A 22,297-nucleotide genomic window follows, 5' to 3' on the forward strand; every position below is an offset into this window, starting at 1 on the left:
GATTTACATTAAATTAAATTATGCATAACATTTTTTGCATGATAAATATAATTAAGAAGTTTCACCAATTAATCATAGTATTACACAGCCCCCATACTGCGCTTAAAAGGACAATAATATCATTTATTTAAGACCTTATGCATAGAAATGTAGTTCAATGAGATTAATAATGGCAACCTCAGGTTTTGACTTTGACACCAGCAACATCCCACAACCCTGTCTTTGTTTTTTATTTTAGTATGAGTTTCATTCTAATTTGAGTTTGTTCGCATCGTTAATTCCAAACATATCTCCTTCACACTCTGTTTTAACTGTACAACCATTAAATAGTGTGATAATCAGAGAAGGCGCTCTACTTTGTTGTACATATACATTTAAAAAAAAATAATTTTTTGTACCAGTTAAAAAAAATTAAAATAAAAGGAGAAAGATGTAATAAAAAAATAGCAATAAAATGGGAAAGGATTTCCTACAGTATGAGATGAAACTTTTCATTTTCTTTAACCAGCATTATAAAATACAAAGGATATGATGGCAACGATACTTAATAAGTCCTTAATTGCTGAAACAATCCAATAATTATCTAAATTGCCAGTGCTTGATTACCTTCTTAAGTTTAATTTGAATAATTGCACTGCATCGCATCTGTGTATTTGGCTAAAAATGTGATGGATTCTATTCTAACATGTGATATAGCTAGACTGACCTTTAAATGTGCTGATGGTGTGTTTCACTGTCTTACTGGCATTACAGAAGGTAATTTTATTACACTCCTTACGGGGGAACTTCATTCAGTTAAAACGAAGAGTGTAATTCCCTAAAATATTCTGATGATGCTCTTTAGAGGGGTCCGGTCAATATGCAAGTCACACTGTGTTACAGCGGACTGTTATCAACTGTTAAGAACCTGCTTTGTCCCACATCAAGCCTATAAATCAAAGTACACAACAATGTGTGAGAGCATGACACAATGGCTGGATTGTAGCGCTGAGAAGTAGAAAATAAACTCAAAGAGGGGTTGCAGGTGTCTCTGTTGAAGGAATATGGGGTTTGGAGACAGAAGCCAATACATGCTTGTAGCAGTGCCATTGGCAGTTAGGATGCTGAGCTGAATGTGACAGACACAGTGGCCCTTTTTTGTGTGTTGAAGGCGGATGCAGTCTCTGGCTTGGCTCCAGACTTCCTGCTCAGAGTCCCAGCCCAATCAATTCTTTTATGTGCTTCCCTCAAAACAAACCTCTATCTGTGTGGCCTACAGGAAATACTGACCGCAGCTAATCTGTGTGTGCATCCTTCACAAAGCCACTGAAAATGAGCAGCATCCCAGGACAAACACTGACGGCTTCTCTTTTTTTTTTTTTTTTAAGACGCAGTTCTGCCAGTCAAAATGGGAAAACTCTCCCATGTTAAAAAGAAGAACAACAAAAACAACCAGAACCTCTTATGTTCCCGCTGTGAAGTTTCAGTAGTTCAGGGACGCAGAGACACGGCCTCATTTTTCTCAAGATTTCTTTTTTTCTCTCTAAATGCATGTGGTCTGTCTGACACTGTGCTGCAGCGACAAAACCCTGGGCATTTTTTCACACTACCACAAAATTTTTACTTACATTATACGTTTCCAGCTTCACTCTGTTGCGGAAGACAAAAGTGTTGAAGTTGGCATGCTGGAAGACCTCATCGAAGGCAGCTTCATTCTGAATTTTAAGTAAAAGTTCAGATATAATCCTTTAATCAAAAGCCAGTTTCATCAAACAGTCTTGAGTGCAAAGGAAAGTAAGTGTCTGACAAAACAAACAAACAAAAAGCTTTGATTTTTCTAAGTAATTATAAATAGAAGAAACAAAGCACCACAGGTTTCAGACATATTTGCATTTGTCTACAGAAACGTATGTGTGTGCATGTTTGGGGAGCATGAAGCTTAAAGTTTAGCTCTGCCCTGGTCGTTCCCTGAGGAAAGTATTACATTCAGCAGAGAAAGCCTCACCGAGTCCTTGAGCTGCCCCAGGTAAGCTGCATTCTGGCCCAGGATAGCCTCTGCACTCTCCTGGAAGCAAGTCACCCACTGGTTGTCCCCATAATCTGCAATGTTGGCCTGACGGTAATAAAGGGGGGAAAAAAAAAGTTAAATGCATAAACAACTATTGACCAGAGTAGCCTGGCTTATATCAAACAAACACCCTTTCACAAAATGTAACAGTTAGTGGATAGCCTATGTACTCCCGGCAAGTGTGACACAAACACAAAAGCGCGCGCGCACACAGGTTAAGCTAAAGCTTGAGCATAATAATAATAATAATAATTATAAGTCAACTGGTGAGTGGTACGAAACAAAACCAGCCTATTTCAGATGCATGCCTCTCACTGCTTGTTGCTCACCGAGTTTGTCTTTTATACTTAAAAATGCAGTTTGTTTGCATTCATGTCTGTGTTTTGTGTAAAATGGTAATGCCGACGGGAAAGCTGCTGCAATTAACCCAACGTAACTAACCACGCAAAATGGGAATACAACATGTGTCTTCATTACACTGCGTCACAGAAACTGCAGAATGGGATTTATACATCTCTAAATTTAATCACAAAGAGCAGATTGGGAATATGTTTAAACACAGAGAGAGCCATAAAAGGGGTGGATTGGATTGAGCCCCAGGATATAATAGGCAATATAAAGGTAGGGATGGGCTTTTAAAAAAAAAAAAAAAAAAAAAAGCTACAACATTTTCGCTGGAAGCAATTTGATTGTTCTTTGAAGCTCGCTTTCAAATGACTGTGCACAGTTGTGGCAGACTTGTGACGTGCTAGTTTTAGTTAGTGGACTTCATATTAGACCTGATTTAATACATTTTTTTGCAGTCGAGCTACAGATAGACCTTCGTGACAGTTGCAGCAGTCTTTTGCATTGCACTGTTCTCCTCCTTGTACATGACATGTAATTTACAAAATCTTCACCAATCTGATGCCTGGTAGTTTATTAGATGTATTATTAGATTATTTATTAGACGTATTAGAAGAATCATTGACTCAGGATTCAACGAAAACGATCTTTCAATGTGTGCATGGGCATATATGTTTCTGCAAGTGGATGCCATCGCTTAAAAAGAAAAAGAAAGAAAGAAAAGACTGCCAGAAGCTTTTCGGGGGACCCATGCTGAATCACTTACAGAGAGGATGAGGCGGTACTTGAAGTTGGGGAATTCCTTGTCACACTTCTCACACCGAAACATGCCATTCTGCTGGTCAACCACTTTTTTGTTGCAGTCTTGGCTCGGGCAGGCCTGATAAAGACAGTTTTCCTTGCGCAGAAACACAATCGTAGCTACACAGGTGTAGTAGTCAGCCTAAACAAAAGACCCCAAAAAAAAAAAAAAAGTATAAACATTGTAACTGTGACATACTCATCACGTCTCACTCTCATGACCTTTGTGTTGTGGATGTTGACTAATGCAAACCAAAATAGAAACAGGATAAAATTAATATTAAGATGGCATTTTTGGGACTATGCAGTGATATATGCGAATAGTCAGAAATAAACTTATTATCATTTAAGGAGCAGATGCATAACCAACACTGCCAACCAGAATGCTAATGGCAACACAAATGCCAACTATTGAGGGAGCTGCTGCTTTTCCACGGATTCAAACTTGAGAAACATGCTGCATGTAAACAGCTTCCAGGAAGTTTTCTTTGTTGTCATGGAAAACATCAACCAAGTGACATTTGCCATAGTCGATGGAAACAAATCTCCTGACAGTTCTAGTTTCTAGTTGTCCTTTTATTCTCCGTCTTTGTTGCAGTCCAAAAGCTGACTGTTTTTGGAGAGTCTCCCACCTCATACTAACCTCAGAATAGCCTGTCATAACATAAGTCTGGCTTTTCTATGGTTTGATGAAGGATGAATAACTGTGCCTTGGCAAAGCAACTGACCTTCCATGTCTGATAATGTTCAAGTCAGATGTCAGAAAACCATGAAAATGTCTGTAATAACTTGGTTAACTTAAATACAAACAAGAGCAAAGTGCAATAAAAATATGATTTTTAAACTGCTCTTCTGTTCATACTGACCATGGCTATTACATGACATACAATCACCTCAATTAACTTCCAGCTCAAGGACAATTGTTACTTAATGTCACTTGCCCTTAGGAATGAGGTAAATGACAGGGAGAAAATACGGGGGAAACAAATCTTGTTTCAACACACAGCAAATGTCTAAGCTTTCTTTTTTTAAACCCTTGACTATTTTGATTGAGCAAAAATATAACCCTGACACCAACCTCTACTAGTTTTCCAAGAGCTCCAATTAATCAAGTAAATACCTCTTTAATTAACGTGTGACAGACCAGTAGGAACAGGGCAGAAGAACTTGTTTTTTTGGCCCTGTCACTGGCTTTTACAAATGGGATGTCAAGCCAACAAGTGGAGGGTGACCACTTGCTGTCAGAAAGGGCAGAGGGGCAATGTGGAAACTTGAGGTTGTGGCACACAAAGACTTTGTGACGGCAACAATTAATTGCAACAAAGTTCTCTGGGTGCGGCCTTGAAAGCCTGACCCCATGCCCTTATGTATAGGATGCCTCAGAGGGTTAAAGACCGGACAAACCTCATTTGTCAAAACAGAGCCTCATCATGTGCCCAAAAGAAATTCACCTGAAATTGGCTGAATATTTGTGTTAAAAATGTTAGAAAGATTAAATCCATCAACAAGTTACTAATTGACTTATGCTCACTATTTAAAACACAATTACTCCTTAAACAAAGTATATTTTATTTAACAGTCTCACTCCTGTACTTTGTCTGAAGCATTTCCTTGCTTTCCTAAGCTTCCACGTAGCCAGAATATCAATCCTTACAGTCTCAAACTTGTTCTCATTGATCCCCTCATAACTGCTTGCATCTATTAATTGTCCCAGTTTTATGGGGCGTTTTCATCATACTGTGATGATTACTAATGTGTTAAATTATGTTAAACTACACAAATTAAGATCTCAGCACAGGTCACATTATCCATTTTGGAGAATTTATACACCTCACTGAGCTCCATTTCCCTCAACAGCACTGATGAAAAAAACGAGGAAATTGAACATATATTACTTTACCTATTTGAGGGCAAGGAATTACATTACAAATGGGCAAAGAATAAAGCCAATGTAGAATCTAATCAGCACTAGAATTAAATGTGACTTTCACCAAGAACATACAACAGGGCTATGGAGGAGACACCCACAAGGCAATGTATTATATTGCATTAGGATTAGGAACTTTTGTAGGATTCGGTTTTAAGCGCACATACAGTGGGGCAAAAAAGTATTTAGTCAGCCACCGATTGTGCAAGTTCCCCCACTTAAAATCATGACAGAGGTCAGTAATTTGCACCAGAGGTACACTTCAACTGTGAGAGACAGAATGTGAAAAAAAAAAAAAATCCATGAATCCACATGGTAGGATTTGTAAAGAATTTATTTGTAAATCAGGGTGGAAAATAAGTATTTGGTCAATAACAAAAATACAACTCAATACTTTGTAACATAACCTTTGTTGGCAATAACAGAGGTCAAACGTTTACTATAGGTCTTTACCAGGTTTGCACACACAGTAGCTGGTATTTTGGCCCATTCCTCCATGCAGATCTTCTCGAGAGCAGTGATGTTTTGGGGCTGTCGCCGAGCAACACGGACTTTCAACTCCCGCCACAGATTTTCTATGGGGTTGAGGTCTGGAGACTGGCTAGGCCACTCCAGGACTTTCAAATGCTTCTTACGGAGCCACTCCTTTGTTGCACGGGCGGTGTGTTTTGGATCATTGTCATGTTGGAAGATCCAGCCTCGTTTCATCTTCAAAGTTCTCACTGATGGAAGGAGGTTTTGGCTCAAAATCTCACGATACATGGCCCCATTCATTCTGTCCTTAACACGGATCAGTCGTCCTGTCCCCTTGGCAGAAAAACAGCCCCATAACATGATGTTTCCACCCCCATGCTTCACAGTAGGTATGGTGTTCTTGGGATGCAACTCAGTATTCTTCTTCCTCCAAACACGACGAGTTGAGTTTATACCAAAAAGTTCTACTTTGGTTTCATCTGACCACATGACATTCTCCCAATCCTCTGCTGTATCATCCATGTGCTCTCTGGCAAACTTCAGACGGGCCTGGACATGCACTGGCTTCAGCAGTGGAACACGTCTGGCACTGCGGGATTTGATCCCCTGCCGTTGTAGTGTGTTACTGATGGTGACCTTTGTTACTTTGGTCCCAGCTCTCTGCAGGTCATTCACCAGGTCCCCCCGTGTGGTTCTGGGATCTTTGCTCACCGTTCTCATGATCATTTTGACCCCACGGGATGAGATCTTGCGTGGAGCCCCAGATCGAGGGAGATTATCAGTGGTCTTGTATGTCTTCCATTTTCTGATGATTGCTCCCACAGTTGATTTTTTCACACCAAGCTGCTTGCCTATTGTAGATTCACTCTTCCCAGTCTGGTGCAGGTCTACAATACTTTTCCTGGTGTCCTTCAAAAGCTCTTTGGTCTTGGCCATGGCGGAGTTTGGAGTCTGTTTGAGGCTGTGGACAGGTGTCTTTTATACAGATGAGTTCAAACAGGTGCCATTCATACAGGTAACGAGTGGGGGACAGAAAAGCTTCTTACAGAAGACGTTACAGGTCTGTGAGAGCCAGAGATTTTCCTTGTTTGAGGTGACCAAATACTTATTTTCCACCCTAATTTACGAATAAATTCTTTACAAATCCTACCATGTGGATTCATGGATTTTTTTTTCACATTCTGTCTCTCACAGTTGAAGTGTACCTCTGGTGCAAATTACTGACCTCTGTCATGATTTTAAGTGGGGGAACTTGCACAATCGGTGGCTGACTAAATACTTTTTTGCCCCACTGTACGTGTTGGTGCAGTGCTTTTATACAACGCCGATTCCAAAGCCTTTTTGCTTCAGGTTTGCAAAGCAGAGCTAGAAGTAAAAGCTACAATACAGAAGCCTATACAGAAATGCAGCATGCACCTTGGATTTTTAATAACAAATGCATTTTGACTGCGAGCATTTCATATTTATTGTTTGGGATTCAACAGCGGCCTTTCAGTGTGTCCTTGAATATCTTCAAAGAGGCAACCTTGAATAACAATATTGGGGTTACCATATCTTTAATGTTCAAGCGTGTCAACACAAAGCCGTGCGTGTGTGTACCTTGTCTCCGTGTCCCAGATGCTCAGTCTTAACGTCAGATAGAGACTTCCAGTTGGTGTTTCCTCCCCCGCTGCCACCTTTCACCTCTGTCAGAGACTGTCCATCCATAGCGTGCCCCTCCTTGTCATACCTGTGTAGAATACAGCAAATACCAGTTGCTGCTGATTTGACCCGAATAAATGGTTTTATTACTGATTAAGCTCTCGATTATTCTTTAGTTAATTGTTTGGACTACAAATTTGCAAAAGTGATTAAAATGTGTATTGCTCATTTTGTCAGACTAATAGTTCAAAGCCAACGCATTTTAAATTCACTCACAAAGGACCAAGACAAACAAAGCATTTTCACATTTGACAAACAAATATTTCCAATTTAAATAAAAATGGCTTATTTGATTATGTAAATAGCTGTCATTTAATTTTCTGTCACTGATTTTATGATAAAAGCTGTGTTAAGTATATCTTTTTATTACATTCACTAGATTCCTGAATTATATGACAGTAAAAGTAAAAGAAAAACTATAATTGATAATATCAGAGCTCATATTTTATTCTATGCAATTCTCTCTAATGGACAGTTTGATCACTCCACTAATACATCAAAGGCGTTTACCCCTAAGCTGGAAAGCATTTTTACAGTTTGAAATGGGAGCGGCGCATTTTTTACAGATTCTAAAAACGTCAGTGCCGTGACAAGGGGTTGAGCATCTTTTCAGCACTGGGCATTTGCAGTTTTTTCTGATTTCCAATAGCCAAAATACATTCAGCTTTCACAGTGGAGGACTGGCAGGACACATTCAATACCAACCAACCATCACATCACACTTGTAAAGGTGCTGAATAACAGTCAAAAAGTTAATACTGCTAGTGCAGAGTCTCCAAGGGACTCTCAGGCATTCCCAACCAGGCTTTTTCATAAGAGCACTTTCAGCTGTGGGGGAAGGGGGAAAAAAAAAAAAAAAAAAAAAGATAACCTTTGGTCTACACACCAAATAAGGAATCATAGGGGTCTTTACAACAGTCTTCAGCCTGAAAAGTGACATAATTTGTAGTGCTTTATAAGATTTTTGTGTAGCTCCCTCTGGAGGCATGAAAAGCTTTATACATATGCAGTTATGGAAAAACATGTTGATGTGTACAATCTGTGGTCTTCCCTTAAGTAAATGCACCATGGTAAGTTGATAAAATTATATGTAACATATTTCGACTCGTCACAACACTGCTGTGCAGAAGCCCACTTATAGACTGCAACATTCATTTTAACACATCCCAACCCAGGCAGGAGGCACAATACGCTGCTGTTCACATGACTATCAACAGACTGCAGGCTGTCTATTTAACAGTTGAGTTTAAAAAAAAAAAAAAAAAAAAAAAAATTGTTGTGCAGAGAATCCGTTTGTGTTTGTCAAAGCAGGGACGGCTCATCTGAGGGGAAGGCAGGCTGAGAGGCTTGTGAAATGAATCAACAGCAGAGGGACTGATGAGCTGGCCAGGGTCAGGGCTGTTACGGTGATATCAGAAACCCATTTTCATCTAGTGTTCCCGGTAATTCAGGGAAGACGATGGGAGAAAAAAAAAAAAAAAAAAAGGGGGGGGGGGTAAGGCAAGGTAGACTGAGAAGACGGATGAGGGTAAAATCAAATGACAAAACAGATGGCATTCCTTGGCATGGATTAATGTCTCTAAAGAAATTATCGCCAGAGAAGGCAAATGCACAATATTTAAGAAAAGAAAAAACTGCAGAATAGCAAGACTTCACATGGCTTCTCTGGTAACCTGATAGACAAATACCCAGAAGAAAATAGTGACTGAGTTCATTTTAAAAAAGAAAATCTGCTGCAGGAAACAGAAATGGCTCACAAAAAGTAGTGGTTGTGATAAAGAAGACAAAAAGAGGGCAAATTCGGTCTGGCAGAAAATGTGCAACAGACAAGTGAGAGTGGAAAGATCCAGGCCTGGAGCAGAGTGGTTTCAGTAAGACAAGAACACCATGATATCTGGCTGGAGGTTGGCAGACGCATGAATGTGCATAACACAGACATGTCAAGTGTCACTGTACAGGAATGGGGACATGTCAGATAAAGGGACATGAAGTAATGGTGGAAGACTAAGCTCCAGCCTAGAGCTGCCACGATTACGTCGACTATCAAAATTGTTGACGACTAATTTAATAGTTGACGCGTCGTTTGAAGCTTTGTAAGATCCCAAAAGACACAGGAATAAATAGTAGAATTTAAGAGTGTAATAACGGACTGAAACAGAAGATGGCAGCACTGCATGTACAAGGATGCCAGCTGCCGTTAAACCCGAAAGAAGAAGAAGCAGTGTCCGGTATCGTAGCTGTGTCCAAATTCGGGAACCGCATCCTCCTGTGCCCACATTTGTAGGCCGATTACTTTACAGCGACACGACAAAGACTGTCCAAATTCGAAGACTCCGACAAATGCGCCCTTCATTTCCCCAGATTTGAAGGATGGGTCCGGGTGTATACTTCGTGGCCCAACCTATCCCAGAATTCATAGCGCGGCCCAGCTCAGTTTCCAACAATGGCGGCAACTAGTTAGTTTTAATATTACTCTTATTATTCTTTCTGGGTCACAAAATAAACATTTAACTTATTTTCAGGAGAGAATGTAGCTGTGTAAACCTCAAATATCTGCTCAGTTTATCAAGACACCACATATTTTCAAAAGCGCTCCAACGTTTTCGAAGACGTCTGTTATCCAACAGCTCGATAGCTAGCCGGGGTTCAAGGCTCACTAGAGCCGGTGAGAACACCGGACTCCCGGCAAATCGTTTTAAAACCCACCACGATCTTTCGCTACTCAGGTTAAACATGATATATAAGTCACTTAGATAACTTAAAAATGTTATTGTTTGGCTTTTTTCAGTATTTTATTTGTTCCTGAGTAAATCGGTTTGGCTTTTTACACAGCTGAATAAACGTCAAGCAGACAACTGATTATCAGAAGTGTGAGATGCTCGAGAATATACTCCAGTGTCCTGTTATATTTTAGATAGCAAGGAGCAGACGGCTGAGTTTATTAAACTCACAGATCACAATCTGCAAATTTCATTAAAATTTAATAAACTATCATCTTGTCTTTATTTTTAGTTAGCACATACCTTAAACACTTAAAGCTGTAACCTAATGATAGTTATATAAGAACAGATGCTGCTGGTGCAATAAGCTGTACATTGTACGTCCAAGCAACATATTTTACTTTTTCTAAATCAAATCAATACAGCACAGTTAAAGATTATGGTAACATAACAGTCAATTCAATGATAGATCATGTTCTCCACACAACTGTGCTCAAATTTGTTTGCATCTTAGCTGGCCTAATTACATATGCGCTATGCACAAATCCAAATGCTGTAGTCACAATATGCAAGACAGAAAATGTCAGTTTGGACTGTGACTAAATGAGCTGATGACGAATGTCTGAGGTTGACAGCTTAAAAAAAAAAAAAAAAAAAAAGAGTATAAACCTGACAAAAGTGTCAGAACAGGGACTACACCACCTGACATTTTAGGAAAAGACAGGAAGGCGATCTAAATGTGCTGTTGCCACCTAATGGACAACCAAAACTTCACATTTAGATACAAAAAAATGCTAATGTGAAGTCTGATTCTGGAGATTCCTGCAAAGGGCGTAGGCCTTCACTCTGATGTCTCAGAACAAGGTACAAACATCTAAGACTAACAGAAGGCCAAGAATATTAGTGCTGGATTGTTACCAAAATAAATGAATTCTCCAGCAAGGTCATGAAATGTTTTAACAGGGATATTTTTTTGGTCTTTTTAATCACCAATAGAGTTTAGAAGAAACAGCTGCAATTCAGCTTTAATTCAAAGGGTTAACCAAAATATATGAAACCCTCTGTTACCATAAGAAATTAATATAATCATAAATAAACTACTCAATTTCAGTACTTTGTCAAGAGTCATTTGCAGGCAATGCAAATGACTCTGTAGTCATTTGCACTCTGTTGCCTGTAGTCAATAACATGTCAACATCAAAGGATGGGTTTGCTTTGTGATGCTTCGCCAGGGTTTTCACTGTAGTGGTCTTCATGTGTTTTTGCTGTGTATTGGTCTTTCTGCCCAATGCTGCTTGACTGGTCTGAGATTATAGACCAGTATATAAAGGATGGATGTAGCCACAGTGCCATCACCCACTGGTTTGGACTCTGCTTTAAAGGAGCTTATCCGACTCACAATTCATCACAATTCTAAGGTTATTTCCCATAAAATGGCCCAATCTGGGTGAAGACCAATTACTTAAGTAAGTAAGATTAAATTCTGACCAATACTTTGGAGATGCTGTGATTCTTGGGAATTATAGACAGCTGGAAACCTCGTCATCGCAAAAGTGCCGCTTTAGACCAAATAAGCTTACAGTGAACACTTTTTTTTTGTCATAATGCATTTTTATTTTATTTAGATTTATATAACTTAACTTATTGAAGCACTTAACTTTTCGCCTGTTACTAACAAACTATTCCCCAAAATCTTGTCATATAAACTGTTCACAGAGATACGTAAACAGCATGTTCTTGTTAGTTTTAAGTAAGCTAATATAATAGTAGCATTTTATTGAAAAAGAAAAAGTTGTCTGTGGTAGACTGTAAATGTGCATTTTAATGCCTTAAACTTGGGCATTTTAACATGGGACTATGGGGATTCAGCTTCAAGTGGCCACTAAAGGGTAGAGCTGGGCGATAGAACGATAACGATATGTATCGCGATATAACTTTTACTCGATAGAGAAATTAAGCTATCGCGATAGACCTCGCCGCTCGTCCTCTTTTAAAAAAAAAAAAAAAAAAAAAAAAAAAAAAAAAAAAAGGTCAGCCAATCCAAATTAAGTAGCGTAGAGCCGAACCAATCACAGCCGCAGCGTCACGTCGCGTGACTTGTTACATACAGCACAAGTGCCAAGCGCACGTGTGTTTGTTTGGGAAGCAGCCAGCGGGTAATGGAGCCAGCGGGTAATGGAGGAAATGAGTGTGCCGACTAGAAAAATCAACCGAGCGTGACCGAAGAGAAAACAGATGATGGTTCCAATGCCGGAGAGATTGTCGAACGGAAGAGCCATAGAAGTTCCGTAGTGTGAAGGTATTTCGGCTATTTCAAGTCTGACAAAAAACAGAGTAGCGTGCACTGTAAATTGTGCCGAAAGCAAGTCTGGAAATACAATAAACTGGTGCATGCGTCACACTGTGCGCCACGTTATTGTTTCGGTGAAATGAATTTCTACAATACTGTTACTGTTAATTCTACTCTCTGCAGTGTTTAAATGCTTACATATACACACAGTTACTGTCCCTCCACACATACGACTCGGTTCTGCTTCTATGTCCCAGCTTTGTTTACTTTTTCCCACCGAGGCTTCTAGACTTCTGATTGGCCAACATTTCTGCACGGTTAGGAATCTAGCGCCACCTGCTGCTTTGGCATGTTCATAGCAGCGTTTTCCTTCATTTCTGCCTTTATGTGTGGATGGGATTATTTTTTAAAACGAAAACGGAAAATCTCCGTTTTCAAAAATACCCGTGTACGTGTGGACGTAGCCTCAGTCTCTGACTGGAAGCGCTAATTCGTCATTCGGCTTTTGTCAGACTAAAGTAACTGTTAAAACTGTTTGAAAAGCTAAGCTATACAACAAGGAGAGATTGAGAATTTCCTTTTAGTTCTCAGTTTATTTGATATTGACAAAAGTTAGTCAATTTTGTCTCTTCTTCTGTAAAACAAACTAAGATTTATTTTTAGAATTAATATTTTGTTTCTAAGTGGAATTGACAATTTAGTAGTTTGTTTCGTTTGTTCTATTTTGAAACTTAAACGCTTTAGCGGCTGCCTTTTGTGTAGTTTGCAATATTTGCCTTTATTTATCTGAAAAAGTCTCATGTTCCTTAAGTACATCTACCCTGTTGAACTTATTATGGGAAATCAATATTTAAATAAAAACAAGCTGCTGATTATTTCACATTTTACTTGTGAGCAACGGCACATTTAAATCTTACAAATATAGTTATTTGGCTTATATCGTGATAGATATCGTTATCGCCTGAAATGAAAAAAACATATCGTGATATGAAAAAATCTCATATCGCCCAGCTCTACTAGAGGGGCTGTGATTTTTGGCACTGCATGTTTGCTTCATTTTTCAGTCCTGGAGATTTCTGCTTTGTTGCGACTTCAAAAGCTCTTAGGTTATGTTAACATTACTTTTTGAGTTAATGCCCATCTGTAATGAGCAGACAGTGGATCTTTATATACTTCATACTTCTAAGGCATTTGGTCTTCTGTTACATCACTGAGAAACACTAGTGACCCTAGTCCCACAGGAAACCAAACATTCCCATGCATCTCACTGCTCTACCATGTTTTACAGAAGATGCTGTGCACATTAGATCGTGAGCACTTCCAGGTCCTCTTCATAGTCTTGTACCATCATTCTGGTTTAAGACAATTCTAGTTTATTTAAAGCAGTCTTACCTGACCTTACTGTTACCAAATTGATGACTGGTTTCGATCTTGTGAAATGTTTTTATTTGTATGAGGTCTTCTATTTATAAGTAGCCTACTGTTATGAAGATAAATTAAGTGTTCTGTGTTCACCACTGTTGTCCTCACTGTAGACATTGAGGGGCCAAAATAAACATATTTGCTGGTAAGCCTGGCAAAGTCTACTTGACTGTCAATTTGGTAGCTGTCTTGCCAGATCTCTCCCGAGTTTGACTTTTTTGGGCTCACTGTAACACAGCTTGGAACACATGGAATAAAATCTAGTCCTTTTACATGTTTAATGAAGGAACACACCAAACTTGCCTATAAATGGCCTTTGTAACAGTTGTCCAATTACTTTTGGTCACCTGAAAACCCTAAGGTTTCTCATTAAAGAACTTTAATTGCTTAACTTGTCATCTAATTGGGATGTGAATGCCCTTAAATTCAAGCTTAAAGTCATCTGTACTTCAAGCTCAGATCCTTTATGTAACTAGCTTGAATGTATTTTGGTAAACATGGAAAATAAAAACTGCCAATATTCAAATACATATGCCCTAAACTGTATTTTTGCCTCTCCCAGATTAATTAGTGTGCCAAAGGAATGCTACTCAGCTTTCTATATAAGACCACTGGCAAGCACTGAGCAGCACTGCTAATATGCTGCATGAGTTTGAGACAACAGCTCACCAAGGATAGACTATTCATTTGAGAAGGTCCCAAAGGTCTGCGCCAAAACACAATCAAATTAAGATGCCTCTGCAGGAGTAAAACAATGATGTTTCAGCAGCCTTGGCACATTTAAAAGATTTTTTTTTTTTGGCTGATGGAGAGAACACTTTGGATTCTCTTCTGTGCGAGATTAGAAAAAACAATTATCAAAAGATTAATTTAGAGTTTAATTGTTTTTCCTTCCCTTATCTCTGTTTGTGAATTTCATGTCTCAGCTTACAGAAAGAGAGAGAAACACAGTCTGTAACCATGGCCCAAGTTTATCAACAGCACAAAATCCATGTTACACGTTTCACAGCAATCAGTGGTACAAGAGAGAGAAATTTCTTCTTGTGTTACCTAGATATAATTTTGGATATAGCCTTTACAAATATATCATATAACTATAACAAGCAATTATTTTCATCTTCACAGCTTTAGACAGTTAAGGCTACATTTTCAGATAAGCTATGTAATGGTACTGTCTACCAATGCTTGTCAATGCTTTTCATTTGACAAATGAGTCAGGATTGGCATTTTCCATTCGTGAGAAGGGAAGAGAGAATGTAGTAAGTGTATAAAGTCTGCTGCAAGGGTCTGGAAATGCGATTAAGGACTTCATGGTGTACAAGTAAAAGAAAGCGTAGGACCCCAGAGTGGTCCTGATGATGCTCAACTTCAGAGAAGTTCAGTGTAGTTGGCATTCTGAGAAATGAGATCTAAAATATTCAGAGAAGCCAGCGGCTGTTCAAAAACTATCATAAAGAAATTACCATCACCCTATACATTAGATTAAAAAGCCACTTTGAGCATAATTTATCGTCTGCTGCCTTCTCACCTGCAAAGGAGAGTCACATTTCACTGCTCCGATTATGCAGATCAGGTCCCGAGTATAAATACCCAGTCACATTTTATAAGGCAGAAGAAAAGATTACGCCGACTTGTCACAAAATAAATTTCAACTGTTTAGTGTCTTATTTCTTAGCGTAGAGCAGACAATGGTATTGGAAGGTAAATAAATAAAAACCCTTTGGATACAATCGATTGGCCCTCCACTCACAAACATAGACATTTGCCTTCATGTCAGTGAGGAGGGGTCAGACACAGCCTGCTTAAGCAGGATCAATACAGAGGACAGATCCATTAGTGCGCCACAGTGCAAGAGTAAGGTTAAGTACCACCCTCTTTAGTCCATGTGAGGACTGCCTCATGTATCAATCATGTGCCAATCGAAACACAAACTAACGCGCAGCCTATAAAAATACTACCCACCTCACGTCTCACACAAAGTGCACGGCTATTTCAGGTCATGTTGAACACTAGGGGATAATTGAAAACCTGGCACATAATGCAAAAAAATAATAATAATAATAATATTTTAAAAAAAAAGTTGTAAACTTGTCAGCATACTCAAAGGAGCTTGGAAAGAAAAGCGTCTGGACTTCTTTAAGTTGCTTGAAGACGTTTCACCTCTCATCCGAGAAGCTTCTTCAGTTCTAAGGTCAAATGGTGGAGAGTCCCAGATTTAAACCCAGTGGGAGTGTCCCCCCACAGAGGGACAAAAGGACCCCCTGATGATCCTCTAATCGCCTGAGCCAAGGTGTGAAAACGGGTGTGGGTCCCAATCAGCCAGAGTTTCGGGTGTGTTCATTGTGAGACCTGGCCCCACCTTATACCTACACCCAGTTTCACACCTTGGCTCAGGCGATTAGAGGATCATCAGGGGGTCCTTTTGTCCCTCTGTGGGGGGACACTCCCACTAGGTTTAAATCTGGGACTCTCCACCATTTGACCTTAGAACTGAAGAAGCTTCTCGGATGAGAGGTGAAACGTCTTCAAGCAACTTAAAGAAGTCCAGACGCTTTTCTTTGCAAGCTCCTTTGACTACGATGACCTGGATGACTGAGAACCTTCACAGACATATTGTCAGCATACTGTTCTATAACTCAGCATCCACCTCTTAATAAATTCAGCTAAGCGTCAACACACATGACCACATGTACAGAAAGAGCCATGAAGACACTTTATGGCTAATTTCCACATAACTGTATGTGTTCAAGTGAAAACACACACAAACAACATACATATACACACACCATAGCCACGCAAACACACGCACACAGCAAGAGAAAAAAAATATGCTACAATCAACATAATCACACAGAAATGAGTCGGGATTTCGTTTCTTCTGAAAGGCGATTAGAAGAGCAAAAGACACATTTTCATAGATTAAATGTGATTTTCATTTTTATCTAATGCTTCACTGAAGCAACCCCCAAATTGTGGCTAATGGGGGAAAGCTAATCTTGATAATGAGAATCAGTGTATGTACTCTTACAACTTGGGAAATGCAAGCTGCCTTTTAAATCCTTAGAGTTCTTTATTTGTAACCAATATCTGCATCTATGAAGCAGTCTTTAAGTTTGTGAAAAAAATAAGTAAAGCCTTATGGCAATAAATATATACCAGATTTTACACTTGCTGCAAAGCCACTTTGTATGATTGCAAGAACACATGAGCAATTTCTACACTGCATTATCTATGAAACTCGAGCCTACTTACCAGCCTCTGAGCTTATATGCCTCAGGGATGTCTGGGTTGATCATAAGAGTACTGCTGAAGGATGCAGAGAGTGACCGGCCTCCAAAGTCTGAAAGCTTTGCCCCCTTAATGGCAACGACAGGTTGGCTAGATCCGTCAAACTTTTCTGCCTATGAAAAGAAAGAAATACAATATTTAATTTGCTTTCTCCTTCATTTTTGCAAACTGACAACATCAGATATACGTGTTTTTGGACAAAGAGATCTTTTATGGTTTTAAATAAATATGGGCAGAGGTTCATCAAAAGATTTAGAAAATCCCTGTCCACAAAGGACAAGGCAGAAAATCAATATTGGATGCTCATGATCTTCAGGCCGGCGGCACCACATTAAAAACAGGCATGAGACTGTCATGGAAATTACTCCATAGGCTCAGGAACACTTCCTCAAATCATTGTCTGTGAACAGTTTGCCATGCCATTTACAAATTCAGGTTAAAAGCTCTCTCGCGAAGAAGAAGCCATTTGTGAACATTCAGAAACACTGCTGTCTTCTCTGGGCCAAAGCTCATTTAAAATGGACCGAGACAAACAGGGAAGCTGTTCTGTGGTCAGAAGAATATAAACTGGAAATTCTTTTTGTAAAACATGCATGCTGTGTCACTGGACTAAAGGGGAGAAGAACCATCCAGCTTGTTATCAGCTCTTAGATCAAAAACCTGCACCTCTGAATGTATAGGGGTGTACGGGTGCCTGTGGAATTGGCAGCTTGCACGTCTGGGAGGACGCCATCAATGCTGAAAGGTACATACAGGATTTAGAGCAACATATGTGCTATATATGTTGTTGTTTTTTGGGGTTTTTTTTGCATATTTTAGCAAGACTAGGCTAAAACACACTGCAGATATTACAACAGCATGGCTTCATAGCAGAAAAAGGTTGGTGTTGAGCTGGCCTGCCTGCAATACACATATTTCACCAACTGAAAACATTTGAAGCATCATAAAACGAAAAGTACAACAAAGAAGACCCAGGACTGTCAAGCAGCTAGAGTCCTATATTAGACAAACACGGGACAACGATTCTCTCCCAAAGGTCCAACAGCTGGTCTCAGTTCTGAGACTGTGGTGTTGTTAAAAAAAGAAAGGACACTACACAGTGGTAAACATGGCCCTGTGTCAAGGTGTTGAGTTATACTGATGCTATCAAATTCAAAATGACTCCCCCCCCCACCTAATCTATCAGTTTGAACATTTGATTATGAGACTTGCATATAATTTTATGTTTTTAATCTACATTTTACACAGCACCCCCACTTTATATTTTTATCGTTTTGGTTATGTGGTTTCATTTTGGATTCAATTAGTTTTGCCATAACTTTAAATTGTTTTTGCCTTAAAACTAGAAACTAAGGATTACAAGAGGTCTGATTTCCCCCAGTAGTGGCAGCAGCAGGGTAAAAAAAAAAGTAAATAAATAAAAATCAAATGTCAAACATATTTTGCCTTCTAACAAGATAAAACTATAAACACACTTGCTGTTCAGCTCATAAAACCAAAGAAAGAAGAGCAGCGCAACAGTAAAGCTTTCATATATTGGGGGAAATATTTCCAACACTTGATTTTTGGCAAATCTATTGTTCTTTATAAACTATACATCTTGTGCAGTTCTCTGAATCCCTCTGGAGAAAGTGTAAATGTCGAACAAATACAGGGAACACTGCTTCTTGTCTGGAGGAAAAGAATTGGTGGTGAACTCAGCGCAGTCCCTCTGAGCCACAGGTAAAAATCAACTGCAAGAGCACGCTTACTTTATCACACAGTGACAGGAAATGTAGTCAATAACTTCAAATCTATCGCCTTCTATCACGCAACACGCACACTGTTAAATCAGTGCTCAGAGCTGTTCACCTGTGACCACCGAGTGCACTGAAGAACCTTTTTCATTCAACGCCTTTCTGACATAATTCTAACCAAAAACTAAGGATTAAAAGCTGCACACAAGGATGATTTAGCGTAGGCATTTGCTTTACAAGTCACTGGGCTCTAGCTTTAGACCAGTATCTATCATTTACACCAACTACTTTTATCCCTCCTACGTAGAATAAAACCATCTGCTTAAATTTAGTTCAGGTAATAATTAATTTTTGGAAAGAAAATTGTTCTGAGAAGAAAGCTTTAACATGTTGATGCACTGAAAACCTGTTAATGACTTTCACCACTTATTTGAAAAGTCTAGACACGTTCCATTACACATTTTGTACTTTTTGTCAAGTCCATACTCACTTCCTCTCCCCACAGTGTGACAGTCACCACCTTCCCAGACATATCCATCAGACTGAGTGTTCTCTTAGACACTTCACGGTTGGACTTGGTTGTCAGGCGGGATATGTCGTCCACACTCTTGCACACTCCAATTACATCTGTAAAAGGATATACAAAGCAGAGAGCATTTGTTTTTCTATTCCGCATCCTTGTGATTCACAGCCTACAGCAGAGTTACAAGTATCTAGCACAAAACACAAAAACAACAACACACAAACAAATAAATACTGTGTCTGATTTGTTTTTTTCCCCATACACAATTACATCCACACACAGGTCATTCCATGTCCCACAGCTTACGGCACAAATTGGCAGTTGGCGATTCATTCAAGACGTCAGAGGCCAGCACGCCAGGAACTTGCATCCATAATATTGGAGAGAAATCAGTAAAGGGCTTTAACTGACTAACGCAATCAAGCACAGTAAACCGGCATCTCCATCAGCAGTCATTTTTAAACTCCAACTCTGAGCCACCGAGGATTTTAAACACATTTAACCACTACAAAACTTCTTGATGCTACCTAGCAGGCAGAAGAGAAGTTACTCAAAAAGCAATTTCCATTGAAAGAATTACAAGCCAGCTTCTTATTACCGCCTCACTTTACCTATGACAGCAGGTTCTCATTTTCTTACCATAGGGCCCAAAGTCAATCTGCACTACAGGCCATTACTGTCATCAGGTTTATTAATACCACTTTTATCTGTCTGCTCGTATAGTGTAATTACCTCAACCTCCCAGCATATCCAGTTCGACTTTCCAATTCAGACTTTATTCTCACCTTATGACCACTTATTATTGGGCGCTCGGGAACGCCTCTGTTGGAGCTGGGCTCAGAACACCGGCTGGTTGATTTGTGCTTTTTGTAATACACAGTAGTTAAGAGAAATGTAAGGCCTCATAGTCACCTGCAGTTTGGTGAACAGTTTGCTCACCGATTGAAAATTACATTATCGCTCCCCTGTGCACTGCGTTATGCAATTCTGCTCTATTGTTCCGGTTACATAAGGCAACATCAGAATTAATGTCTCATGAAATAGATTGGGGGAAACATGGCTACCATTTAAAAATATCATCCTCCTAAAGTACTGCGGTATAAGGGGGTGTAAAATGTCAATCGCAACGATTTAGATATGCCCATTCTGAATAATCAAGCTTATACCAAATGGTTCCCCAATATCAAAAATCAAATGATTTAAAAATAATGTAAAAAATTATTGCATGTGTTCTTAGAAACATGCTCTCTTTCATGACAGGTGTAGCAAGCTGTATGCAATATTTTGTACTTTAAGATGAAAAATGTCAGCATAGTGTAGGATTTCTTTTCAGAATTAATTTTAGCCAGTTGAGACTTTCCGAAATCTTTTAATGAAAAAAAAAATCCTGATGTACCTTTACGATTTTTTGCTGCACTGATTATTGTGCTTCTCTTAATTACCGACTGCTTGATTGCGCAGCCAATTCCTAGGTGAGGTTGTGTCTCTCTCTGTCACAAACCATTTGTCTGATGAAAGTCTTGCACCAATACAAATTAATTCATTGCATGTTAGATTATGTCTCCAACGTCTGAGGTACTCAGACACACATGACACACCTCTCTCATGTGATAGATGTCCAGTTTTTTTTTTCTCTGTACTTTTTGGGGAACATGTTGGAAGGATTAAGAGGCTTTAATGAAATGAATGGATATTGTCTGACGAGAAGACTTGGTGAACAGATCGGCCTTTGCCATATATTTATGAGGACTACAGGCTAAATTTTTATGTTTATACAGCCCGTCTTCTTAACAGTATTGCACTTTGAGAGTTTCAACCTGCCAGCTTCACTCACTGGACTTTGCAAATACCCACAAACACACTGACAAATAAAAACATAAACTGTCACAAGTCTAATTTTCAGCAGGAAAACCAGACTTGAGTTTTTTGCTGATAATATTTCAGGAATATGCAAAGGCACTTTTGATTTCTTTTTCACACAAAGTGCCATTTATTTGCAGTTAAAGGCTGCAGGCTGTTTATCAGTTCACCTCTCAAAATAAACTGTGCGAACAAAAGAAAGAACTGACACAGTTATGTGGGACCTTAAAGACACATGCTGGGTTCAGAAATTCCTGTCTAGATTGTTACTTCTACTCCTTACCAACAATAGCATCTTTGTCTCTGTTCTCCAGGTCACCGATAGAGACAAAGTCACATTGCACCATGGGAACGTCACAGCTGTCCTCACAGGGGATAATGGTGGACTCGCCATTGAGTGTCATCTCATAGTCATTCTTTACTGATGTGTACTGCTTGTTGGCGAGCTTAAGGGAGCCCTTGGAGATGTAGTAGACCTGGCCCACACAGATGGATGAACCACATGTTAATCAGAGATCTGGGTAGCATTTCACCTGACTGAATGGTGCAAACAAGATAGGACTTCAGGCAGTCAGTGGGAGGGGGAGAGGTGATCAACAAAGGCTGGCAGATGATCATAAGCAGCTTATTGTATGGGTACAGTGCAGCCAGATGACTCATTCATAGTCTCTGTGGTTTTAACTCACAAAGTACTGGCAGCTGTTGATAGCACAATCTACAGCCAAATCAGTCTTTGACGGCACAGTAAAAGGCGGTTTTGGCATAATAATTAGGACATATTGAATCATTATCTGAAGGAACATCTCACCTTGCCAGCCTCAATAAGACTGTAGAACTTGTCCACTTCTTGGTTGAAACCAGTCACTCGTATCTCTCCCTGTGGAAAAATATAAATATTTAATTTAAAACAAAAAACATATGCCCAAATGGTTTCTAAATCAGGAGATGTTTGGTGGGGTTTTTTTTTTTGTTTTTTTAAACACAAAAATTAACAGTCAGAGTACAAATACACTTACACTCTCATCAACAATCTCCATGGAGAATAGCTTGCCATCCCCCCGAGAGTTGCTCCACGTACGAATGGAGCTCTTGTTGGTCACACGAGCGCGGATCGTCCACCTATTACAAAAAAAAAAATAAAAATCTGAGCTTATCATTTCTGC

At 39.4% G+C, this 22,297-nt stretch overlaps 1 protein-coding gene across 2 annotated transcripts in view; it reads right to left on the reverse strand.

Moving 5' to 3' along the window:
• rpa1 (replication protein A1) overlaps positions 1-22,297 on the reverse strand; it is a 34,531-nt gene that overhangs the window by 3,384 nt on the left and 8,850 nt on the right. For both annotated transcript variants that reach the window (XM_085379273.1, XM_085379272.1), the window contains exons 8-16: positions 22,151-22,253; positions 21,943-22,011; positions 21,418-21,610; positions 19,242-19,378; positions 16,980-17,128; positions 7,194-7,323; positions 3,159-3,335; positions 1,985-2,092; positions 1,608-1,694 (exon numbers count right to left, since the gene is read on the reverse strand). In XM_085379273.1, coding sequence (XP_085235399.1) covers positions 1,608-1,694; positions 1,985-2,092; positions 3,159-3,335; positions 7,194-7,323; positions 16,980-17,128; positions 19,242-19,378; positions 21,418-21,610; positions 21,943-22,011; positions 22,151-22,253 — 1,153 coding nt within the window. The remainder of the gene's footprint in view (positions 1-1,607; positions 1,695-1,984; positions 2,093-3,158; positions 3,336-7,193; positions 7,324-16,979; positions 17,129-19,241; positions 19,379-21,417; positions 21,611-21,942; positions 22,012-22,150; positions 22,254-22,297) is intronic.

The sequence above is a fragment of the Rhamphochromis longiceps genome, linkage group LG14 (assembly GCF_057381845.1).
Source record: "Rhamphochromis longiceps isolate RC_006_pf linkage group LG14, R_longiceps_female_GT1.1, whole genome shotgun sequence".
Lineage (NCBI taxonomy): Eukaryota > Metazoa > Chordata > Actinopteri > Cichliformes > Cichlidae > Rhamphochromis > Rhamphochromis longiceps.